The following is a 26,059-nucleotide window of genomic DNA, read 5'->3' as shown; positions in this document are numbered from 1 at the left end:
AATAATTAACTAAATCAGTGACTAATATTATTTATGAAATCATTATACTGTTTTGATATTTTGTTTCTACTCTGCAATCTCTACAATATGATCAAAGTAAAACTTTAAGTGGAATTTTTATGAAAACCTCCATAATAATCTGTTTGGTTTTACAGTTATTTACATCAGAAATTATGAATCATGGAACAGAGGTAGAAGAAGATATTTTTGTGAAATAAATTAATTTTGAGTTATATTGAAGTTAGCTGTGTCCATATTTTACTAATATCTCTCACTTTAGTTCTTAAATCCATACATTGGCTGTGCCATGTCAAGAGTCTTAAGTTCTAGATAGATGAGCTGCATGAGAACAGTTATTTGCCATTCTTTGTTTTATCTGCAGATTTTGTAATCTAAACTAACATGTTAAATTACTGTCCTGTGTTTGCAATGTACAGAGAAGCATTTACAGCATAAAAGTTTTCAGAGTAATCATAAGTATATACCAACAATTGCTAGCATGATCACTGGAACTGCACTTTACCAAAGCTGTGTCCAAATCCATTGTGGTCACAAACTGTTAAATATTTATATGAGAGAGATAGCCACTCCTATCCTGAAACCAACACAGCTACATCAACACTGCAAACAAGTATTTATGTGGTGAACCTACGTGTGTAAGAGGCAAAACATGGCTCTGTTTGTTTTTAATTATGAGAGCTACATGATTTTAACAAGCTTTGGGGTTTCCGCATGTTAGAATTTAAAAGGTTATAGTATTTTAATAAATGTAGCAATGTTGCAAAAAATGCAACATTGCTACATTTATTAAAGTAATATAACCTTTTATATCCTAACATGCGGAAACCCCAAAGCTTGTTAAAATCATGTAGCTCTCATAATTAAAAACATTGTTGGATAACAAAAAGGTTGAAACTTTTACTGGCAAAGTGCACTGAAACCAGTTTTTCCGTTTATTTTTACTGCTACTGCTGGTGGAGTTACCTGCTGTATGTTTAAAGAAAAAGTATTGGGTTAAAAACTTTTTTAAAAAACAAGAACAAATATTACTAATGTTACAATCACCACCTTAGAATATTAAAGCAAATATTTTATGGCTTACTTTGCACTATTTATGCTCTCTTTCTATTGGAATTATTTGAGATACACAAATTAATTTCAAACTCTCTCTTGGCCCCTGGTTTTAAGTTTTGTAATGGCTGATTTTTACAAAACCTAATTTCAAGATCAAATATGACATGACAAATCTTAAAACATTCTACTAAATGTGTGAGGGTTTTTTAATCTACAATTTTAAATGCATAAATTGTTTCCCTCCCTGCAAAAGGAAAACAAATCACTCCCCCACTGAAATGCTTTTTTTTACATTTAAAATTGCAAGTACTAGAGATCTACAATCTAGAAAATGTAGATGTAAAATGAGATAGGAAACTTCATAGCCCACCTTTCTTCTTGACTGGCATTCTTGGTCTTACTTCTGGTACTGGAGACAAGTACTTATTTACTGGTATCAATGATGTCCCACTGGGGATCGCCTTCTGAGCTCAGGAACTAAGTATTTGTTCAAATCACTTAAACAGTTCAGTTAGGAAATACAGCTTCAGTCTTCTTTTTCTAGCAGTACTGACTATTTTCTCCAGTTAAACTTCCAGTGCCTCCCACGGAATAAGAAAAAAAGAAGAAAAAAGAAGAATTTTGAAAGAGTGGTTTTCAATTTTTGTAAAATATTTTTGAATCTATAAAAATGCAAGAGAAAATGCTCCTTGGCATATAAAACCCTATTATAACTCCTCTTCTGGCAGCAAAAGTTTGTCAGTTAAACAACTTTATGTAAGACAATTAAGGCACAGTCCATCTCTAGGCAGCTGTCTTAATATTCCACCTGAACAAGTTCAAAGACATTTGAGTTTCAGGACAAAAATCCCCAAATAATCCAAATAAATTTCTGGGGGAAAACAAAAGCAATCCAAAATAATTGTATGAACTCCTTTCACTGGAACTTGGGTGAATTTGCTAGTTATGTATAGCTGTACTGGATGCATACACAGCAGACTAAAAAGGTTCCTTTTTTCCTCACTGCACAAATGTTTTCAAATCTCACACTCTTACCCAACAGAAGTCACTCCTCAGTCCCTTTCATTTTTATTCTCTCCACCCAGCCTTATGGTCTTTAATGTCCCTCTGATCCTCCCATGTATTAAAAGAGAGGATTGAAAAGAAGGAAAGCAATCCCTTGAAATGGAATTATTAAAGTGACAGTGCTGCTCACTGGGCACTTTGGCAGAGCAGATTGCTTTATTCTGGAGCCATTTACTTCATGCCATTTCTTTTCTTGCAAAGCAGCCGCCTCATGAAGGAGGAGCAGAGAGGGCTTGGAGCAGAGGTTCACAACAGGTTAATTTTCAGAAATGCTGCAGTATCAGTGGAATAAAAAAGCAAGCCATGAAATGAGTCCAGTTTCCCCAAACACAGGCGCAGCTGCTTGGCCTCAGCATAAGCCCTTCTCTCCCCCTTTTTCTGCAGAAAAGAGTTGGATTTCCCCCATTTAGATTGTTAAGAAAGGTATGAAAATGTCATGCAGCCTCCAACTGTTTCCCTGCGTGCATGAGGAGCCGTGGTGCATGTTACATAACTCTGCTTTGCGTGTATCTTCTGGGAGAGATGGACACTGTGTTTGGGGGCTGTTCTGCTCTGCTCTTTAATGTTCACCAGTCAGACCCGGGCCTCTCTCTCTGTTTCCCACTACACAGATTGATCTTTTCCCCCGTCCTCTTCGGGGGCGGGGGGCTCGTCTGGTCTGTCCCGGGGACGGTCGGTGCAGGGCGGGCTCGCTGGGTTCTGGGCTGCGGTGCAGGGAGGTGAGGGGGAGCAGGGCAGGTTGGAGGTGGGGAGAGGGTGCGGGGCAGGGGAGGGGCTGAGGATGAGGAAGCTGAGGGGGGGCGCTGGGAGTCGCTGGAGGCTGGGCGGGAGGGGCCCGCGGGCAGCGCCTAGTAGGATGCTGAGGCCTGGGGCAGGGGAGCGGCCGCTGCCTCCGCCCGTGTCAGCCGGTTACCCCGAGGGCTAAGGGGCCCCCATTGAGGGCACGGCTAGGGGGAGTCTCCGCGTCTCCAGCTGCAGGGTCCCGGCTCAGCCCCGTCTCCATGGAGGAGCCGCCGATGCCGTCGCCATCCTCCTCCCCTAGCAACGAGAACCGGGCCCAGCACCGACCCCGCCCCTCCAACTCCGTGGCCAATCAGGAGTAGCTATGCTGGGGCTTCGGGGACCGCCCAATCATCGACGCCTTCCGAGGGGGAGTCGGGATGGTCGTCTCTAGATCATATGACTGGACAAGATGGCGGCCCCCACAGGAGGAAAGCGTGTGACGGGGAGGGGCCATGTTGAGGGGCCTGTACGGGTGGCACTGCCGTTCCCGAAGAAGGAGCAGCGGCAGCTGGGGTAGGGCACCCAGCATAAGGTAAGACAGGGGCAGCGGGGCACGACTCTGCTTCGCAGAGCCTGAGCCCCCCCCGAGACAGACCAAAGTCGCATCCGCCCAGCTCCAAGGTGGAAGCTGCACAGCTCGGGGGTGACCTGTCCGCAAGGTCCCGCTGGGAGAGCTCGGTAGAGGTGGGACCCTGGCAAGGCAGCAGGAGCTGCTGGGTGGTTGGGTGCTACATTCCTGAAGACATGAACAGAAAGAGATCTTAAAACAGGGTGGAAGGGAGGTAGAGGCAGAGCCGTTGTACGCTCACTTGGAAGGTTATTGCTGACGTCTTGAAGGTTATACAGCAAAATTAGATACAAGGAAAAGCAACTCTCGTTACGTGAATAGTATTAAACTAGGCAACCCATTTGCTGTACTCAGATTGAAGTGAGACAGTTAACACCTGCAAAATGCTTTATGGATTCTCTTCAGCAGTCCTTCACTAGGTAAAAACGGGAGTGGGCCAAGTCATCACACTCTTCGGTACAAGTTTTGGGATGCCACCTGAGAAAAAAATTCCAGTCCCCCTGTAAGTCAGATAACTGGGGAATAAGGTTTGAAGGCTGACATTATCTTGTTATACAGTAGAACCTCAGAGTTGTGAACAAATCGGGAATGGAGGTTTTTTGCAACTCCGAACAAAATATTATGGTTGTTCTTTTAAAAGTTTACAACTGAACATTGACTTAATACACTTTTGAAGCTTTACTGTGCAGAAGAAAAATGCTGCTTTCCCTTTGTTTTTAGTAGTTTACCTTTAACACAGTTCTGTAATGTATTTCGTTTATTTATTTATTTTTGTCTCTGCTGCTGCTTGATTGTGCACTTCCTGTTCCAAATGAGGTGTATGATTGACTGGTCAGTTTGTAACTCTGAGGTTCTACTGTATGCCGTGTTGTTGTAGCTGTGTTGGTCCCAGGATCTTAGAGAGATAAGGTGGGTGAGGTAATATCTCTTCTTGGACCAACTTCTGTCAGTGAGATAAGTGTTTGAGCTTACACCGAGCTCTTCTTCCTAGACCTGAAGAAGAGCTCTGTGTAAGCCCTAAAGCTTCGCTCTCTCACGATGGGGTGCAGTCCAGATCAGTGAGAAGCTGTGGCACCACTTACCCTAGAATCTGGGGTGCCTCATGGTGTTTTGCTGCTGTAGCTCTCAAATTGGGCTTCTAACAGAGAGCATGCAGGTCACACCATAGATCAGGGGTAGGCAACCTATGGCACGGGTGCCGAAGGCGGCATACGAGCTGATTTTCAGTGGCACTCACGCTGCCTGGGTCCTGGCCACCAGTCCGGGAGGCTGTGTTTTAATTTAATTTAAATGAAGTTTCTTAAACATTTTAAAAACCTTATTTATTTTACATACAACAATAGTTTAGTTATATATTATAGACTTATAGAAAGAGACCTTCTAAAAACGTTAAAATGTATTACCGGCATGTGAAACCTTAGAGTGAATAAATGAAGACTTGGCACAACGCTTCTGAAAGGTTGCCGACCCCTGCCCTAGATCATGCCCTTTCATTCTCTTGAGGGCTTTTACATTCTTGAGATGTTAAAGCAGAGGTCGGCAACCTTTCAGAAGTGGTGTGACGAGTCTTAATTTATTCACTCTGATTTAAGGTTTCGCGTGCCAGGAATACATTTTAACATTTTTAGAAGGTCTCTCTCTATAAGTCTATAATATGTAACTAAATTATTGTTGTGTGTAAAGTAAATAAGGTTTTAAAAAAGTTTAAGAAGCTTCATTTAAAATTAAATTAAAATGCAGAGTCCCCCAGGCCGGTGGCCAGGACCCAGGCAGTGTGAGTGCCACTGAAAATCAGCTTGCGTGCCGCCTTCGGCATGCGTGCCATAGGTTGCCTACCCCTGTGTTAAAGCATTAGCTCATAACTTTTGCATGACAAGCAGGCAAATGATATCTGATTATGTTGTGGCAATGTCATTTAACCAAAACTTGCCTTGTTTCTCACTTTATGATCCAGAGCCTTAAAATGTCAGGGAGAGGGCTTGAACTAAATTCACCACAGGAAAATGAAAGGCTTCGACATATGAAAAAAAAGGACTCTCTGCTAAATATGTTTGCTCGGCTTCCAGAAGCAGACCAGTAAGTGATGCTTGGGTCTTCATTTGTTTTACCAATTAAGCCCTTTTTTGTTCTTGTATTTGTAAATCGATGAATGATTTTCAGAGATATTGAATCACATTGAAATGTAAATGATGACTTCAGGGAAATTGCTAAACTGGCCAGGGCTCAATGTTTTGTTTATTTTAGAAGGAGTCCCCTGTGCTGTCTAACCAAATCTCAGGTGGTGACATGAGAGGAGATGAGGGGTGCACTGAGCTACTCTATCCCTCCCCCGCACTTGGATGGGGAATGGAGAAAGCGCAGGTTCCACTCCTTCCAGCACACTGAGTGGCACAGCTACACTGCCTCCTCAGGGAACATATGCTCTGTCGGGTGTTTGGTGCATCATACTCCCTCTCCAGAACAGCAGGGGAACCAGGAGGGATCATAGAATATCGGGGTTGGAAGGGACCTCAGGAGGTCATCTAGTCCAACCCCCTGCTCAAAACAGGACCAATCCCCTGACAGATTTTTGCCCCAGATCCCTTAATTGCCCCCTCAAGGATTGAGCTCACAACCCTGGGTTTAGCAGGCCAATGCTCAAACCACTGAGCTATGCCTCAAAGCCATGATAGAACCCATTTATTGGAACCTATTGCCAAGCACCTAGTTGCTCAACACCAATCAATTATAAAACAAAGCTTCTAATCTTAAAGTGGTCAGCAAATGATCCTGTGCCCTGTAACAAGATAATCTTCATTCCTGTCTCAGCTCGTGCTGTTAGACTGAACCAAAATCTGAGGAAAAATTTGTTAAACTAGTGTCTTCCATTCTGCATGTTACACTTTTTTTGGTGGACCATGGAAGGAAGCAGCTGCTATAGGCCTGGGCCTTATTCTGAGATTGCCCTGCAACGTGGTGGCAGGACCAGAGCCTGGGCATCGGGAGAGATATCTAACAAGAGGCTATGGTCGGGGGGAAAGGAGCCCTCTGTGATGTCACATTTAATGCACATAGTTGTAGTTCAGCCAGTCCTGTCATTCTCTTTTCTCCACTCTGCTCAAATCCTTGACCTCCAGAACAAAAACCTCTATAAATAGCATAGCACTTCTGCCTCTACTAGCCCCCCATGCTGACTTCTCAGCAGCAAAAATCTTTTTTTTCCCCCTTATAACCTTTTTAAGGGTCCAGGCTTAACTAGGTTCAGCTAGACTCGTTGCCTTGGACTTTGTAAACCCCTGCTGGGATTTCACCTCAAAACCCCACAGTGCTGCCTGGATCAGCAGGGTCTCACAGGAACACCAATGGAATAGTAAGGCAGGACTGCAGAACACTCACTAGGGCAGTGTTTCATGCAGCCATGACAGCCTCCTGGGCTGTAATTGCCGGGGGAGCATTAGTCCCTCCCTCCCTGTTGCTACTGGATGCGCCGCCCTGCACCGCCTCTGGAGACAGGTGGGGCACAGCTCACTTACTAGTTATCTGGGAGGTTGTGAAAAGTGATACTTGTATTTTTGTTAATGTCTCTTTTCACAATCTTCCAGATAGCTAGTAAGTGAGCGGTGAAAAGTGACATTAACAAATATACAAATATCACTTTTCATAGCATTATTTTTATTATTGAGTCTGCAAAAAACCCCGACATATGTAAATTACAAAGATATGGATGTGTATCTCTGCATATTTAATTGTTTTTCCTAAAGTTAGTTAAGTATTTGAGGAAAAAGTGTGAGTGCAGCCATGAGCGAGAGTTGGTGGCCACACTCAGAGGCCACCAAAAAATATGTTGTGAGAACCCCTGCACTTGGGGACAGTGAATGACCTGTACATCCCATCACATGCTGCTTGTGCAGAGCTTAACCCACATCAACTGCTACAAAGATCATGACTTCTAAAATGGTAACGGTTAAACAGTGGTCTTGTAGCCATGTTGGTCCCAGGATGAGAGAAACAAGGTGGTGAGGTAATTATTTTTTAGAGGATCAACTTCTGTTGTTGGAAAAGACAGGCTTTCAAGCTTCACAGAGTTTTTCCCTTGAGTCTGAAGAAAGTAACCAGAGTGTACAAGCTAAATACAAGGTGGGACAGATTGATCAGCTTAAGGGGTACACTCATGTTGTAGGAGACCACTTGAAATGAAGTGGGCAATTAACACCTCTTCAGTGGTAGAATAATGGAGGGTTAAGAGGCAGCATATGAGACATAAGGATGCTCTGTGAGACACTGCAAACAATAGTGGAAGACATAGAATTTTGCCATTTAAAATGGGAATTTTGCAACATGAAGAAAAAGAGAGCCAAACTTAACAGTGACATCTACAGGTCTGTCGCATCTTACGCACATTTAACATGCGCGATTTCAGCTTTACGCGGTCGGCAAAAATAAAAAGAGAAAAATAACCATTTTAATACTGTACCTGTAGTGCGGGCGATTCCGCCCACCATTCAACTCAATGTAATTTTGACTGTATGCGGTTTTTGCTTTACGCACTAACCGCAGAATGGAACCCCTGCGTAAGATGAGACTCGCCTGTACTTCCTTAGCAAATGCAGGAAACAAGTCATCATTCCCTGAGGACTCACTATCTGTAACTCTCTGACCACTGCATAAAACTCTAAATATGTTGAGTAGCTCTGCAGAAGGAAAACTGAGGAATCATCTCCTGCATCTCACATATTTCAGAAGGGACCACTTCAAACCATCACATGCTCCCATACACAGGAAGGAAAGAAAAAAAAATCAGGAAACCTACATGGATGCAACAGGGAAGTAACTCCAAAGCAGACGTGTTACTGCCCCTCATTCCTCAAAGCCTCTCTGATGTTACTAGCAGAATATACAAGAGAATATTATCCTTGGTAAAGTCTAGCCTGCCATTTAAACAACTCCAGCGAGCTTTCAAACGGCCAAAGGTAGACTCGACTACCATGCGGCACCTGCTCAGCCTGTTGTTAAAACACTCCTTGCGCTGTTCAGGTGCCCTGTGTAAGGTTTCATGGGTCAGGGCTGTAAGGGGTAAGCCAGGTCTCCCAGGATTACTATGGGCATTTCCACATTCCCCGACTGTGAACTTGTGGTCTGGAAAGAAAGTCTCTGCCTGCAGCTTTCTGTACAGGCCACTGTTCCTGAAGATGCGTGTGTCATGCACCTTTCGAGACCAGCCTGCACTGATGTCCGTGAAATGCCCCCAGTGATTTCACAAGCACCTACAACACCATGGAGAAGTATCCCTTCCTATTGATGTATTCAGAGGCAAGGTGGTCTGGCGCTAAAATTGGAATGTGTGTGCCATCAATCGCCCTGCCACAGTTAGGGAAACCCATCTCTGCAAAGCCATCCACTATTTCATGTACATTTCACAGATTCATGGTCCTATGCAGCAGGATGCAATGTATTGCCCTGTACACTTGGAGTAATACAGCCCCAACAGTGGACTTTCCTATTACAAACTGATTTGCAACTAACCGGTAGCAGTCTGGATTCACCAGCTTCCACACAGCGATTGCAACAGGCTTCTCTACCGGAAGGGCAGCTCTCAGTCTGGTGTCCTTGTGCCTCAGGTCAGGGGACAACTCAGCATATAGCTCCATGAAGGTTGCTTTATGCATCCTAAAGTTCTGTACCTACTGGTCATCATCCCACACCTTCATGACAATGCAATCCCACCAATCAGTGCTTGTTTCCTAGCCCAAAAGCGATGGTCTACCATATGCAGCTGCTCTGTAAATGCAAAAAGCACCGATAAGTTGCTGCCGTCCATATCACACTCGGATGCCTGCGATTCATCCTCTGCTAATTCTGACAGTAACTGTGCTGCCATGCACAATGTCCTCACGACAGCTAACAGCACATAGAAGTGTGGAATCCATCCTTTCTCACTGCAGCTGCTGGCGTGAACTACAAAAGAATGACAGTTGGGAAAACAGCGCGAAAGGAAGCCCGAGACCTTTGGAGGGGTGGGACACAAAGCGGGGAATGACGGTACATTTTTGCACATCTCAGGATGTGCCAAGCGCCATCTCTGCATTCCCACAACACCTAGCGACGGATGGTGTTGGCAGTCACAGTCCATTGCTCTCACTGTTGATAAAGATGCCCCAAATGTGGACACGATCTGTCGACAGAGGGAGCAAATGTAGACACGCTTTGGCAGCCTGCATGCTGTGGCCTCATGCCGCTCCCGGAAGCGGCTGCGGTTGGCTGCTGCTGGCATGTCTCTGCGCACCCCTTGTGGGGAGGAGGGCAGCAGGTCTCTGTGCGCTGCCCATGCCTGCATCCACCACCCCTGCAGCTCCCATTGGCCAGTTTTTGGCCAATGGGAGCTGTGAGGACAATGCTTGGGGTGGGGGCAGCGTGTGGAGCTGCTTCCCCCTCCCTGCCTAGGGCACACAGAGACATGCCAGCAGCAGCTGGCCGCTTCTAGGAGTGGCATGGGGCCATGGCAGGCAGGCAGCCTGCCAGAGCGCTTCACTGTGCGGCAGGACTTTCAGCGGCGGGCAGTCAAAGAGCCTGGCGGGCCAGACAGAAATGTTAGATGGGCCGGATCCGGCCCATGGGCCGTATTTTGCTCACCTCTGACTTAGGCAATACACAGTTTTAGAAGCCAATTCATTTTTTTCAAGTCCATATTGACTATTAAAAGCTGCATTCAACTTGTTTTAACCAAGACATATGCCATCCATCTTTAAGCAGAACTCTCTATTGAAATCAATCAAGCGTTCTTTAAAATGGCCCGCAGAACAATGATAAATGCAAAAATTACTTATTTATAGTCTAGCAGTGCCTGAAATGTGCTAGGGGCTGTATGAGCAGATACTGTAAGCTGACACATCCTTCCTCAATGAGTTTACAGTCTAAATGTAAAAAGACAAATGTACATACAAGCAAAACATCCAAGGTGATGTAAGAACAGATCTTGGCCTGAGCCCTGCTGCACCAGGAGCGCCCTATGGTAAGCTGGTCAGAGCCACCCCAACCCGCTACCCCAGGTCTGAACCCCCTCCTGAACCCAAACTCCCTCCCAGATCTGTCCCTTCCATTAATATAGTAGAAGAGGGATCAGCAACCTTTGGCACACAGCCCATCAGAGAAATCCACTGGTGGGCCGGGATAGTTTGTTTACCTGCGGCGTCTACAAGTTTGGCCAATTGCAGCTCCCCCTGGCCGCGATTCGCCATTCCAGCCCAATAGGTGCTGCAGAAAGCGACGTGGGCCGAGGGATGTGCTGGCCGCTTCCCGAACCTGCAGATGGCAACTAACAGAAGTTGCTAGATCACAGGCCCTGGTTCTCATGGGAGACTTTAATCACCCTGATATCTGCTGGGAGAGCAATACAGCAGTGCACAGACAATCCAGGAAGTTTTTGGAAAGTGTAGGGGACAATTTCCTGGTGCAAGTGCTGGAGGAACCAACTAGGGGCAGAGCTCTTCTTGACCTGCTGCTCACAAACCGAGAGTAATTAGTAGGGGAAGCAAAAATGGATGGGAACCTGGGAGGCAGTGACCATGAGATGGTCGAGTTCAGGATCCTGACACAAGGAAGAAAGGAGAGCAGCAGAATAGGAACCCTGGTTTTCAGAAAAGCAGACTTCGACTCCCTCAGGGAACTGATGGGCAAGATCCCCTGGGATAATAACATGAGGGGCAAAGGAGTCCAGGAGAGCTGGCTGTATTTTAAAGAATCCTTATTGAGGTTGCAGGAACAAACCATCCCGATGTGTAGGAAGAATAGTAAATATGGCAGACAACCAGCTTGGCTTAACTGTGAAATCCTTGCTGATCTTAAACACAGAAAAGAATCTTATAAGAAGTGAAAGATTGGACAAATGACCAGGGAGGAGTATAAAAATATTGCTCAGGCATGGAGGAGTGAAATCAGGAAGGCCAAATTACACTTGGAGTTGCAGCTAACAAGAGATGTTAAGAGTAAGAAGAAGGGTTTCTTCAGGTATGTTAGCAACAAGAAGAAAGTCAAGGAAAGTGTGGACGGACCCCTTACTGAATGAGGGAGACAACCTAGTGACAGAGGATGTGGAAAAAGCTAATGTACTCAATGATTTTTTTGCCTCTGTCTTCACGAACAAGGTCAGCTCCCTGGGCAGCACATTATGGGGAGGAGGTAACCAGCCCTCTGTGGAGAAAGAAGTGGTTCGGGACTGTCATAACTATGAAGGGAAGTGTAACAGCCCTCCTGTGTACAATACTATAAAATCCCTCCTTTTACCTGTAAAGGGTTAAGAAGCTCTGGTAACCTGGCTGACACCTGACCCAAAGGACCAATAAGGGGACAAGATACTTTCAAATCTTGGTGGGGGAAGGCTTTTGTTTGTGTGCTCTTTGTTTTGGGGGTTGTTCGCTCTTGGGACTAAGAGGGACCAGACATCAATCCAGGCTCTCCAACTCTCTGAACAAGTCTCTCATATTTCAAACTTGTAAGTAACAGCCAGGCAAGGGGTGTTAGTTTTATCTTTGTTTTCTCAACTTGTAAATGTTCTTTTTACTAAAGGGCTTACCTCTATTTGCTGTGACTTTGAACCTAAGGCTAGAGGGGGTTCCTCTGGGCTCTTTGAACCTGATTATCCTGTAAAGTTATTTTCCATCCTGATTTTACAGAGATGATTTTTACCTTTCTTTCTTTAATTAAAAGCCTTCTTTTTAAGAACCTGATTGATTTTTCCTTGTTTTTAAGATCCAAAGGGGTTGGATCTGGACTCACCAAGAATTGGTGGGGGGAAAGGATGGGGAATGGTTAATTTCTCCTTGTTTTAAGATCCAAGGGTTTGGATCGGTGTTCACCAGGAACTTGGTGGAGAAGTCTCTCACGGCTACCCAGGGAAGGGTGATAGTACTTGGGAGGGAGATATTCTGGGTGCGAAGTAGACAGTGTTTCCCAAATGACTTATAAATAATTTGGATGGCGGCAGCAAAACCAGATCTAAGCTGGTAGTTAAGCTTAGAGGTTCTCATGCAGGTCCCCACATCTGTACCCTCGAGTTCAGAGTGGGGAAGGAACCTTGACATGCTGGCAGAGGGGTCGGATCGTTTTAAACCAAAAGCAAACAAGATCAGCTCCCAGACTGCTGCACTGGGCAGCACATTATGGGGAGGAGGTAACCAGCCCTCTGTGGAGAAAGAAGTGGTTTGGGACTATTTAGAAAACCTGGATGAGCACAAATCCATGGGGCCGGATGCGCTGCATCCGAGGGTGCTAAAGGAGTTGGCAGATGTGATTGCAGAGCCATTGGCCATTATCTTTGAAAACTCATGGCAATCGGGGGAAGTCCCAGATGACTGGAAAAGGGCTAATGTAGTGCCCATCTTTTAAAAAGGGAAGGAGGAGGATCTGGGGAACCTACAGGCCACTCAGCCTCACTTCAGTTCCTGGAAAAATCATGGAGCAGGTCCTCAAGGAATCAATTCTGAAGCACTTAGAGGAGAGAAAAGTGATCAGGAACAGTCACCAAGGCCAAATCATGCCTGACTAACCTAATTGCCTTCTGTGAGGAGATAACTGGGTCTGTGGATGAGGGGAAAGCAGTGGATGTGTTTTTCCTTGACTTTAGCAAAGCTTTTGATACAGTCTCCCACAGTATTCTTGCCAGCAAGTTGAAGTATGGGCTGGATGAATGGACTATAAGGTGGATAGAAAGCTGCCTAGATTATCGGGCTCAATGGGTAGTGATCAATGGCTCCATGTCTACTTGGCAGCTGGTATCAAGCCGAGTGCCCCAAGGGTCGGTCCTGGGGCCGGTTTTGTTCAATATCTTCATTAATGATCTGGAGGATGGCGTGGATTGCACCCTTAGCATGTTTGCAGATGACACTAAATTGAGATACGCTGGAGGTTAGGGATAGGATACAGAGGGACCTAGACAAAAAGGACAAGTGCAGAGTCCTGCATGTAAGACGGAAGAATCCCATGCACTGCTACAGACTAGGGACTGAATGGCTGGGCAGTTCTGCAGAAAAGGACCTAGGGGTTACAGTGGACGAGAAGCTGGATATGAGTCGACAGTGTGCCCTTGTTGCCAAAAAGGCTAATAGCATTTTGGGCTGCATAAGTAGGGGCATTGCCAGCAGATCGAGGGATGTGATCATTCCCCTCTATTTGGCATTAGTGAGGCCTCATCTGGAGTACTGTGTCCAGTTTTGGGCCCCACAATATGAGAAGGATGTGGAAAAATTGGAAGGAGTCCAGCGGAGGGAAACAAAAATGATTAGGGGGCTGGAGCACATGACTTATGAGGAGAGGCTGAGGGAACTGGGATTGTTTAGTCTGCAGAAGAGAAGAATGAGGGGGATGAGATAGCTGCTTTCAACTACCTGAAAAGGGGGGTTCCAAAGAGGATGGATCTAGACTGTTCTCAGTGGTACCAGATGAGAGAACAAGGAGTAATGGTCTCAAGTTGCAGAGGGGGAGGTTTAGGTTGGATATTAGGAAAAACTTTTTCACTAGGAGGGTGGTGAAGCACTGGGATGGGTTACCTAGGGAGGTGGTGGAATCTCCTTCCTTAAAGGTTTTTATGGTCAGGCTTGACAAAGCCCTGGCTAGTATGATTTAGTTGGGAATTGGTCCTGCTTTGAGCAAGGGGTTGGACTAGATGACCTCCTGAGGTCCCTTCCAACCCTGATATTGTGATTCTACCCTGCAGGTAAACAAACCGTCCCAGCCCACCAATGGCTTTCCCTGACAAGCTGCGTGCCAAAAATTGCTGATCCCTATAGTAGAACTATGCACCCCATGATAACTTACCAAAATTCATGGAGTGGCGTCCCTGTGACAATTACCCACCCCTGGGCCTAAGTGGTTGTGCTTCTGCTGTTTAACACCAAGGCTAAACTTCAATGAATATTATTTTTTTTCCCCAGACAGCTTTTTGTGTAGGGGCTTCTCTCACAACCTAGTGTTTTTATTGGAATGCTACCACAGGGAAGCATAAATGATCATTTCCAAACCCATAGCATTTACTGTACCAAATCAGACTGTTCATCAAAAACAGTATTTTTACCTCTGTGAGTCGCCTATACCTTGTGTCTGGATACGCCTGTGGTCCCCTATTAGTGTAGAATCTCAGTTTTAGAAGATAACCCATCCACGTAATTCACTTGGCCAATTGTGCATACTTGAAAGTATACTTACATGTTCTTCCCTGATCCTTACTGCTATCACAGTAACTTCAGGCATATGGCAGAGAATACTGTACTAGTTGCTTCTGAAAGCAGGACAACTCCATTTTAGATCATCTTCAGCATAGTAGTTTAATACAGCATGTTCCCAAAACATAAGACTGAGCAAACAGATTTCCTGTACACCACACAGTTGCAGAAAATTTTAACCTAATTTTCCCCCCGACAGGAAATTCTTTACACATGGAGCATACTTCCTGGGAATAAATGGAGGCTTTTGTGGTTTAATAGCAAACAGTTTGTTCAGACGCATCCTAAATGTGACAGAGGCTCGAATTGTCTCTAGTTTGCCAATGGCTGTTCTTCCATTCCTGACAACAGCAGCAATTTACCACAGTGCTGTAACCCAACCTTTAATTTCAGGTAAATTTTTAATTCCTTATGAAGGGCACCATTTTCAAAGCTCACGTCATAAAAACTGTCAGCATGTTTTATATACAATACCAGAAAAGCTTATGCTATTTGCAAAACAGTGAAGCAATGTAGTGTTGAAAACCTCACCTTGTACCTGAACTGCCAGGTGCACAGAATAATGTCAAAAGACATAAAAAGGTTTAGGTGAGGGGATATGAATAGGGTAGATTTTTCCTATGACATGCCCCACTAATTGTTGAACACTTCACCATCAATGGATCTATGTTTCCAACTCCTGTTTGAATCAGTAATGTTATGTTTATTACATCTTGGCACTTCAGTTTAGGTGCAACTACAGCAATACAAATTTGGTTATATTTGATTGAAAACTCTATAGAGCTGAATGGTGGAGATATGTCATAATACAATAGATAGACTCTTCTAGTTAATCTCTTTAGTTGAGGTTCATCATGGCCACTTCTGCTGACAATATATTTCAGGTCAGAGAGCTGCCTCTTTAAGCTCAGGGTTAATGTAAAAACAACATAGATATTGTATCTTAACTGTGAAATGACTTGTCACCTAGGTGATCTAACGTGTGCAAGCTGTGCCATAGTCAGAGGAGGATTAATTGGGTCTGTTATAGGTGGTCTATATCCCATTTTCTTGGCCATTCCTTTAAATGCAGGACTTGCAGCCAGGTATGTGAAATTTTGTTAAACTTTGGTTTCTTGGGACAAATTAATTCTACATAGTTCTTATCAAAGCGCACTCGGCTATTTCAGTCTTTTTGGATATTAACATAGCACAAAGGTTTTAAGATGGTTGGAATAAGTAAGATTGCAGAACAGCATTCAAAAAAGTTATCCTACCTAGCGCCTGCTGCGTGGGACATCTGTTCTATAGGAAAACCAGTTTCCTGAAATATGTCTAAACTAAATGTTTGAAGGTGGATAACTAAGCATAGTACTAATCAATTGGAACAGAACAAGATTAAGCATTTAATACAAGAGGTATTGACCAAGGAACTAAAGACGGAGCACATGAGCTCCCATCTCAATGTTAAAAGCAACGAAGAGTCTTGTGGCACCTTATAGACTAACATGTATTGGAGCATAAGCTTTCGTGGGTCATGCGTCTGATGAAGTGGGTATTCACCCATGAGAGTTTATGCTCCAATACATCTGTTAGTCTATAAGGTGCCACAGGACTCTTTGTTGCTTTTTACAGATCCAGACTAACACAGCTACCCCTCGGATACTTGATATGTCAATGTTGACTCCCTTTTGTGATCCTAGGCAAATTAGCTCTCTGCCTCCACTTGACAAAATGAGGGTCATACTTACCCCGCAGGGGCATTCTAAGGACTAGTTTGTAAAGCAATTTGAAGATGAGCCTTATAATCATGGCAAGTATTAATACTGTGCTTCAAATCTGGAATACTAGATCACTGGTTCCTAGTACCCTAAAAAGCTAGTAAGGGTATGTCTACACAGGAACAAAAAACCCATGGCTAGCTAACTCAGGCTCACAGGACTGTTTCATTGCTGTGTAGATTTCCGGCTCAGGCTGGAGCCTGAGCCCAGAGGTTGATGCAGCAATGAAACAGCCCTACATCCTCAGCTCCATAAGCCTGAGTTGGCTGGCATGGGCCAACTAAAGTTATCCAGTTGCTTTGTAGACGTACACAAATGTTAGGTGTTGGGAATAGAGGGTAATATTTTAAAGAGGAAGATGGGGGAAAATCGGTAGTAAAGTAATAAGACTAAGTTTTATTGTGTTGTGTTCTATATAGGTACAGCTCAGCTCCATTACCTGGCAAAGAGAATATGATACGCTTCTGGCTTAAAGTCTCTCAACCAGTCTTTAAGAAGATGAGTTTTGCTATCCTTCTGCAGGCTGCATTTGGAATTTACCTCAGCTCAAGACAGTATGGAATATTTATGAAAATGCTCCAGTTGCCTGAAGGAAGCAGCAATCCTGAAGAACTCAAAGATTAAAACTAAAAAATACACAAGTCCCTCTAATGTTTGTGTGGGTTACCACAATAAACCATGAAACTAAGCAAGGCAAGAAAGGTACTGCTTCATGGGTTTTTTTAAAAAAAGTAAATCAAGACTTCTCAATGCCTTTCACTAATAAATTGTGAACTGACACAGGATTTTTATTTGTGCACAACTTTTAGAGGGGAAATACCCACTTCCTAAACACCGATTTTTGGAAAGCATAATTCAGTGTTCATTATGTCTGACCCCTACTAACTTAGAGCAAAGTTTGTGCAGTTTTTTTAAGTTATCAGGAAGCACTTAACTTCCTAAATATACTATGAAATACATATATGCTGATTTTGTGCATCAGTTGAATGGGATTAGAAGTGCTGCATTAATGCACCTACCCCACCACCATCAATCAAATGTTGAGTCCAGAGGCAAGGTACAGGTATACAGAACTAACACACAATAGTTAATGCAACATTGAATTAGAAATCTTGCTGGCAGTCTTTATATTTTTTGTGCTCTGGTAAACCAGTCTCTAGTGCAAGTTGAGCTTTGAGCAATTTAATACTTCTCTGATGCCTCATCCCTGTGACATGTTATCTGAGCACCTGTTCTTCAATGGAATTACACACAAGATACATCTAACCTGGGTTTTCATTCACATTACAAACTAAAAAGCAACATAGGTATGTAAGTTACTATATTATAAGCATTGTCTTTATTTTACCTGCTCATGAGTTGAGACTCAATCTGTTCCAAGCCAAGAATGCAGAATCTAGATCAGTCCTTGTTCATTTCCCATATAATAGTATCTTGTATAGTTTAAAGTATGCCAAGCAACCCTCAGCTTCCATCACTTCCTTAGGATATTATTGCACAGCAAAACATCTTGCCCTCAGGAAAGTTTAAATTTAACCTATTTAAACCACCAAAAGTGCATTGGGTATTTTTACATAAGACAGGGAAGTGAATTAGTCAGACATGCTCATTTCTCTTCCATGAAATGATGTCCGCCAATCATTACAGTTGCCCTCCATGCTGGAGTAGTCACAGCTGCAGTGCAGTGACATCAGAGAGGGCAAATAAAGCAAGAGACCCACATACTAGGCAGCAGTTGCATCCTTAGCCAATGTGGCCATAGCTGCAAGGACAACCACGGGGGGGGGACAGACCGAGTTTTTTGGGTTTTTTTGAAGGGGAAAGGGAAGTGTTAAATTTGTAAAACCTGAGCTTGTTTCCAACAACCCCTTAAGTCTTTTCAGGAGCGTATCCTACAAGATTAAACTTAATCATGGATGTGTGCATAGGACCAGCTCCATTTTCTCCCCAACTAGAACAAATGCTCCAGAGTGTGGCTGCAGACAATGTGAAACACCCTTTTCAGCATTCTCAAAATAACCAGAATGTGCTCTCCCTCCTCTAGAAGTCCTTGAGGGAATTTGAGCAGCTGTAGTAGGAAGAAGTCTTACCTGAGATTTTTTCAGGGGTTGGGTTTCTTAACTCTTTAAATTTTCCTCCAAGCTGAGGGTAGGGAGTGAGAGGTCAGAAGCAGCTCTGGACAAGGTGGTTCTATACTCAACCCACTTCTAATTCCCTGAATTAGAGCTAGCGTCCAGAAGAAGTCCTTCTCATAGAGTTTGTCTATGGAATTTTTGCATGTGCTTTAATAGCCCATAGTTAAAGTAATACAAGTCCATAGAGTCAATGCAGCCATACTGGTATAAGAGGTACTTATGTTAGTGAAGCTTATTCATATAAAAGGTGAATATTTCTATCAGTTTCTAAATTGATAAAGTGATATTTAATATTACCCCAACTTTCTGCTTTTCTACATTTTAGCCAACGGGAAGCAGTCAGAGGAAGAAACTAATGGCTAGCTGCAATTCCAAACCACTGCTCTAGTCTATAAGTAACTCCCACTTATATCCCAAGAGGACTGTAGCTTATTCCTCTGAAATTCAAGGTTAGAGACTTAAGGCTTGGCTACACTTGCGACTTACAGCACAATAAAGGAGCCCTGGGCACACTAGCTCACTACCTGTCTACACTGGCAAGGCCCATAGAGCATGCTGACTCCGCAGCTACAGCGCTGCTGGTACTCCACCTCGGCAAGTGGAATAACGTTTGCTGTGCCCCCGCTGGAGCACCACCGCACCACTGTGGACGAGCTGTTGCATTACTGTGCTCTGATCAGCCTCTGGAAACGTCCCATAATCCCCTTAAGTGAAGTGGTCACTTCTCATTGTTTTGAACTCACTGTAGGAATGTGGATATGCCATTTGAAAGCTCTGTTTCTGACAGCTGGCTGCTTATGTGCTCCAAGACAGATTAGTGCGGAATGCTGTGAGAGAGAGGCAGGCATGGGGGAGAGGGGATCTGCTGCTGTCTGAACTTACAAGACAGCATGCTGACATGCTCTCAGTACCCAAAAACCAACTCTCCCCCTACACACACACTCCCTGTCATACTCTACCCTACTCCCCCCCGCATTTGAAAAGCGCATTGCAGTCGCATGGGCAGCTATCCCAGCATAATGCACCGCTCCCAATGCTGCTGCAAGTGCCGCAAACGTGGCCACCCCAGTGCAGCTGTCAGTGTGGACAGACTGCAGCGCTTTCCCTACTGCGCTCTCCAAAGGCGGATTTAACTCACAGCACTCTATATCTGCAAGTGTAGCCATGCCCTTAGAAGCAGAATTTCTTACTGTGGTGAGAGCATTGCAACCCAGATTCACATCTTCATTTTTTAAAAGGTAAGGTTTACTCCTATGTGCATGGTTAACACAATTTATTTAAGCGGGGCAGTATAAGATTACTCTACTCCCATATTTTGGAAGAGAATATGAGCTAAACACCTCATTATTAAAAACATTTCAATGTACTTCCACCCACAATAAAAATCAGACCAGTAAATATAGACGATCAAACTGTTATAAAATTAAAGATGAGTCAGGTACACAAAACTATTGCAAACAGAAGAGCATATTATTAACCATTATTGATTGCAGTATTGCTGCCAGGACACTAGAGAAACAAGGTGGTTGAGATAATATTTTGAGGTATACAGAGCTTTTCCTCAGCTATATCTGAAGAGCTCCGTGTAGCTCAGAAGCTTGTCTTTCACCAACAGAAGTTGGTCCAATAAAAGATATTACCTCTCCAACCTTGCTTCTCCCACAAGAGCATATATAAATTCCTGCCGACAATTTACTGAGGATTATATGTGGTGTTCCATAGTTAGAGGAAATATGAAATTGATCTAATCTCTACTATAAAAACCTGAAATGTTTTCTACTGTTAGAAGGCAGAAAAATCTTTCTGAATAAGATATGCTTTCATCTTCGCTGTAGAAGTAAATGGAAGGAATTAGACCAACATCATATAGGGAGCTTTTATATTTTAAAAGCATTACAATTTCAAGATTAGTGTTTGTTTCAAAATGGTCAATGGTCCTGATTGTTGAATTCTGATTTACTGCAGATACACTAAAATTCAGCACAAAATACTCTGTCTCCCACTCTGTTCTAGCTGATATAGAAGTGAAACTGTATACTTCTAGATTTGAAGGCTCTCTGGCAGTGCTTTGATGGTTGAAGTCAGTGAATTTCACTTTGTGACTCCAGCAGCTCACTTTGCCTTGGTTATATGCATGACAGATTTCAATTAACCAGGAGAAAACTTGGAACACAAATTTTCAAAACCTGATTTAAAAAAGATGCCCACACTGAAATATGATCAGAATAAAAACATCAATTGTTAGTTTTCTGTCAGGATTGAGAGGTCAAGTAATTATATTGCATACATATCTTTTAAACAGGCTTTGCAAGGATTGGATTTTTAATCAGTAAATGCTGGTAAGTGTCCATTTCACTATAGATACACAAACCTACAAAATAATATTTCCTTTTAAGGTAACTGAAATTTACAGATAGGCAAAGAAAGAGAAATGGTGCTTGAGAATTGAAGTGTCTGATTTAAAAATATTCCATTTATATATTTTGACATGGGATGTTGACAATCTGAATTTTAGCCATGATAAAGTTTTAACATTTTGAAAATCATTAAATTGTTTGATGCCCCCCATAATTTCCTACAACTGTGAAAGTTTAAACAGATACAAATAAAGAGTGCTTAAAAATAAACATTGATATCCATCAAAATTATAAAAAGGAAACAATGAATTATGCCAAGCCTACTTACAAATAAAGAGCAAGAGTATTCACGCCCATTACCCCCCTTACCTTAAGGTAACCTGCTGTTAGATATAGAAAAGATTTCAGGACCAAAAATTCTTAAATATCCTTTGTGTGTCTTTTTCAATAAAAAAAGAAAAAAAGGCAAAATTATATTTAAATGTAAATTTGATGAGTTGTGAAATTTCTTGATTGACTTGTAAGTCACCCCACCCAATTAACTATCTGAATAAATTTCTTCCGGATTTTACTTCCCAAAATTGAGAGAGATCCTCCCAACATATACAGTATTCTGCATGGTTACTTGAACCCTAAATGGCAAACCAAATATCTTCATTTCCACTTTTACTAGTCTGATGGAGAAGAGAGAAAAGAAGATGGTAAAGTGGGGTGAGGTTAATTTAAAAGCTTCCAAATATCAGAAAGGTCAAAGTGGAAAAAATTGTAGAGCCTCCTATCATCCAATGCTGCATATAAAATTCCTTAGCTTTCCTCTAAACAGGACAGTCAGTCAAGAGGCTGTAAGTGGTCTATGCTTCTAGAGTAATGTGCAGCCCTGGTTACCCAAAGACATCTTTGGGTCTCACAAAATAAGTGGTCTGGGCTGATGTCAAGGTAATCACACTCAACTACGGCACATTCTAGAGTGCTTGTGTGAGATGCCCATTTGAAAGGTATACACATTTAATGAGGGGGTAACTACAGTAAAGGCATAGATCTAGCAGGGCCTCAAATGTTTCTTTACAAACATACAGTGCAATCCCACCTACCAAATACGTCTGAAGGACATGGAACACCCTTCACAAAAAATGTAGTAAACTGCCAGCCAGCAGGCACCTCAAATTCTAGAGTGACAATACGTGTCAGCTTGTTCAAGGGTAGCCTGCTCTAAAGAGAAAGTGATCCGTGCTTTTGTTCTCTAAGCCTAGAAGACAATCAGATTTGTCAGTGAATCTAGGCTCTTGGACTAGTGTAAATGGAATGCACAGAGGCTGTTTTATTGTATTTGTCCAACTTTCCAAAAATTATGTGTATGCACTTGACAGTATAAGAAGAGCAACGTGATTGCTGTGAGAGAAACAATCATGCATAGAACAGTAATTATTCTAGTTACCTAGGTAATTAAAAGCCTGTGAGGTGAGCCTAATTTATACAGGGGAAAATAAGCAGAATTCAGCCCTATATTTATAATTTAGCTAATGGAACCGCACTATCCTCCCTCCGCACACAGCACTGAGACCTCCACCATTCCCTTGCATTTTTCTTACAATACTGTATTGCATCTAAACAAACACTGAGCCCTTGTGCTGCTCAGCAGTGATCACTTGCACTCTAGGGTCCCATGACTGGAACAAAGGTATTTTACAGGGCAATATCAAAGGCGCATCATAGAGCTGAGAGAGAAAAGCTTACATAATCAATGCCTAGCTCAAACCAGCATTGAAATCAGACTAATTAGCATTACATTCATTCCGCTTTGGAAACTAAATTAGTTTAAAGAATAACAATTGCAGCCCTGTAACTTTTTTTTTAGACTAGTCACCTGATGGCACTCGTTTGCACTGAATAATTTATTCAAATGTAAAAACTTAAGTCAGTCCATATCAAAAGATGGAAAAAAAAATAGGGACAGACACATTGTGGCTACTGGCTAGTCACTGTTTAAAGCCTGATACTGAAAGGTTTTTAATTCATCCACTTTTGCAGTTGCACCAAGATAAAATGGTATTTAGGTTACTGATGCAATTTTTCTGTCAGTCAAAAATGTTAGCATGGCTATTTAAAGACTCATCAATAGGGGAAAAATAGTTTTAATGCAGGGCTACTTGCCGCTCTTATTTTTATACATACAAGACTTACTTCTCAGTATGCCCCAGTACCTTTTGGCATTTCACCCCCCAAAATTATTTTTTCTCAAAGTGGTTGAGTTACACAACTTCTAGTAGCAGCTACCCTCACATAAACTGTAGGAATACTATGAAAAGTAGTATCTATATTACATCCTGTAAATGGAAAACTAAGCAGGAAAAAGGTATTCAAAATCCCAAGTCAGCAGTTACAGGTATGGTCATAATTATTTTTAGTTGCATCCTTATCTGTAGAGATTCTTACCATCATGGCAAAAACAGGTGACACACAAAAACACATTATCGGTGCAGTAGATTTCACAACATTTTAAAGGAGAAATCTACTGTCCAATTAAGCAATGTAGATGGATTCTGAAGGTAGTCAAGGTCTAACCTTCTGTCGGAATGATGGTGATTCAGATTATGGGAGGGAGGGTTGTTACTAGGGAAAGGAAAGGCCTGCATCTTAACAGAATACCATCATGAGCAGAGCTCTCCGTTTTATGAACAGTGCTATAAAACATTACTTCACCCGTCACAACCAGGAGCAGCTCTCTTCTCCCCTTGCTCCCAATCCCCTTGGCAATAGATACTTCCTCCTCTTCTTGATTTCATCCAAGCCCAGAAGAGGCACAACTCCTAAGAAAGCCCCATCCCTGGCACTCTGTTATCCCAACAGGGTGGGAGAGAAGAGTACCTCGCCCACCACTGGTGACCTACTTTTTTCTGTGTGTAAAATACAAAATATCCATTTGGACACCAAGGGCTTATGATGTACATCTACTGAGGCTTTTGTAAGTCTAAATAAATAATAGAGGCAAGTACAATAGGCTGCATACAAAGTATTTACAATACCTTCCTTCACACAGAAGACACCATATCCAAATACACAATCCCCAAAACACATCAATCAAGGTTTTTAAAGTTGGGTAATTTTATGAAAGTTTTATATGAAAAACCTTTGCTGTTTTTTTAAAAAGTCCCTCAAAATTTCAAAGGAAACACTAGGACTCTCCACTTTTGGCAAGTGACAAAAAAAAAAATTAGTAACTCAGATACATCAGTAGATGCCAAAATTTGTGACATGGCTCCCCATAATTACTTTGATACCATCTCTCCAGGCAGTTACAGGTTGCAGAAAAATTGAATTGTTTTTTCCCCCAGATGCTGCTAAGCTGTTTGGAGAAAAAAAGAGAAAGGTTAATTTGCAATGCTATTAAAATGCACAGGCATTTAAGATTACTGAAAATGAAGTCCTATTTCTTACTGATTAATGTAATAGTCTTTAACTACTAGAAAAAGTTCAGTACTGAAAAATGTAGCACTATCTCCATGCAGTTAAGACACAAAATGGTGATTCCTTTTGTTTACGTGCATGTTCAGTTTATAACACCAATTATAACCTTTAAATCAGTTATTCCTTGGTAGTGCACAGCACAAAACAAAGCCAGCTATTAACTCTTCCAGCTGGTCATTAAGCCAAGAAATACGTTCCCTTATGTCATTATTGTTTAAATAATTTTAACAACTTTTTATTCATTAAATTAATCTTCTTCCTGAGGTATTTCCCCCATTTCTTTTGTTATAAATAAGGTTAAGATTTTGTCATGGTTATTTTGGACAGGTCACAGGAAAAACAGTACTTCACAGAAGCCTGTGACCTGTCTTTGACTTTTATTAAAAATAAGGTAGGGGCTAACTGCCAGGGGACCATGGGGGGGGGGGGCGCTCACACAGCTCCATGGCCCCTGCAGGACCCATGGAAGCTGGGAGCCCATAGGACCTGCCACCTCAAAGCCCAGGACTGAAGATGAAGCAGAAAATGTCAGAGGTCTCTGAAAGCCATGAAATCTGTGACTTCCATGACAAAATCTTATTCTTCATTAGAACTGCTGTAGACTGAGCCAGACTACTTACAGTAAATGCAATGCCTACACTTACATTAGAGATGGAGTGGCAACCAATAACTCTACACACCAATAAGCCACTTTCTTGAAGTGCACTGTCCAAAGAACAAACATCTTTTTAAGACTCTCAACAACTGAGCATTATGATACAGCCTTGCAGTCAAACTCTGAAAATCTGTTAAAATTTATCAACTGTATACTCTGAAACCCCTGCATATATCCAGAAATGTAAACCACATGGGAAGTGTAAGGCCATGTCTACACTACAGGTACCACAGCGGCATAGCTACAATGGTATAGCTTTGCTGGCATAACTCCGTACTGTAGATGTAGCCTTCAGTGACAGAACGGATTTTCTGTTACTTTGAAGGAACACCACTTCCCCAAACAATGGTAGCTAGATTGATGACAGAAGCATTGTTCTGGAATGCTTCCATCATCAACCTAGCAGCATGTTCACTGGTGGTTAGGTCAGCATAGCTACACCCCTCAGGGTGTGGATTTTGCACACACCTGAGCAATGCAGCTATGTCAACCTAAATTTTAGGTGTAAACCAGGCCTAAAACAGTTACACTGCATCAAGTTTAGCCAATTTGTTAAACATTTAATTATTGTCATTCATTATATTTTTTAAACATATTGCAGAATGCAGTCAAAATAGAAAAAGCTGTATGTGTAAGGCCCTATTTAACTGGCAATACTGCAGATTCCACAATAGAACGCTTCCACTGCAATTCTGACAGTGAGCACTGCAAGAGCCCCTGCTCTCAGCCCCAGGGCTCCTGCTCTCAGCCCCAGATGGCTAACAACCGAAAATCATGGAAAAGTAATAATGGACTTTGTTACCGCAAATAGGGTCCAATATTACTTTCCCACAATTTTCCATGCCTTGTCTGCAGCTCAGCCACAGTTTGACAATTATTTGCAATTTTCAAGTATGGCCTTATGTGCGCACCTATTACTAAATATAACAAGCACTTTGTTGGCCCTTAGTCTGCAATTTAGCATATGAAAACAAGAACAGAACTTAAAATTATGGATATGATAGT

The 26,059-nt window shown here is 42.6% G+C and overlaps 2 protein-coding genes across 8 annotated transcripts in view; one reads left to right on the top strand and one right to left on the bottom strand.

Moving 5' to 3' along the window:
• The window catches only part of DLG2 (discs large MAGUK scaffold protein 2), a 1,465,131-nt gene extending 1,461,825 nt beyond the window's left edge, over positions 1–3,306 (bottom strand). For 3 of the 6 annotated variants that reach the window (XM_045020530.1, XM_045020548.1, XM_045020532.1), the window contains exon 1: positions 1,445–3,305. In XM_045020530.1, the coding sequence (XP_044876465.1) occupies positions 1,445–1,463 (19 nt within the window). In that variant the 5' untranslated portion in view covers positions 1,464–3,305. Of the gene's footprint in view, positions 1–1,444 lie in introns of all 6 variants that reach the window. The other 3 variants (XM_045020529.1, XM_045020521.1, XM_045020541.1) reach the window with 3 other exon arrangements.
• Positions 3,301–17,139, top strand: LOC123372490 (transmembrane protein 126A-like). Of its 2 annotated transcripts, XM_045020615.1 has the most exons (5): positions 3,301–3,454; positions 5,445–5,566; positions 14,882–15,075; positions 15,653–15,767; positions 16,862–17,139. In XM_045020615.1, exons 2-5 carry the CDS (start codon positions 5,454–5,456, stop codon positions 17,064–17,066), a joined length of 627 nt encoding a protein of 208 aa, XP_044876550.1. In that variant the 5' UTR covers positions 3,301–3,454; positions 5,445–5,453; the 3' UTR covers positions 17,067–17,139. The 2 variants fall into 2 exon arrangements, with proteins under 2 accessions (XP_044876550.1, XP_044876542.1); XM_045020607.1 differs by lacking the exon at positions 3,301–3,454 and having other exon boundaries at positions 5,436–5,566.
• The last annotated feature ends 8,920 nt before the right edge of the window (positions 17,140–26,059 follow it).

This window comes from Mauremys mutica, chromosome 1 (assembly GCF_020497125.1).
Source record: "Mauremys mutica isolate MM-2020 ecotype Southern chromosome 1, ASM2049712v1, whole genome shotgun sequence".
Taxonomy (NCBI): Eukaryota; Metazoa; Chordata; order Testudines; family Geoemydidae; genus Mauremys; species Mauremys mutica.
The sequence above is the reverse complement of the archived record's forward strand: the minus strand, read 5'-3'. Positions and strand labels throughout refer to the sequence as shown.

What these genes read in the sequence shown, in the direction of transcription:
- LOC123372490 (XM_045020607.1), top strand. Translation starts at nt 5,436, where the DNA reads ATGATCCAGAGCCTTAAAATGTCAGGGAGAGGGCTTGAACTAAATTCA. An exon ending in CGGCTTCCAGAAGCAGACCA is followed by an intron (nt 5,567 to 14,881) that starts GTAAGTGATGCT and finishes TCCCCCCGACAG; the next exon opens with GAAATTCTTTACACATGGAG. An exon ending in AACCCAACCTTTAATTTCAG is followed by an intron (nt 15,076 to 15,652) that starts GTAAATTTTTAA and finishes CTTGTCACCTAG; the next exon opens with GTGATCTAACGTGTGCAAGC.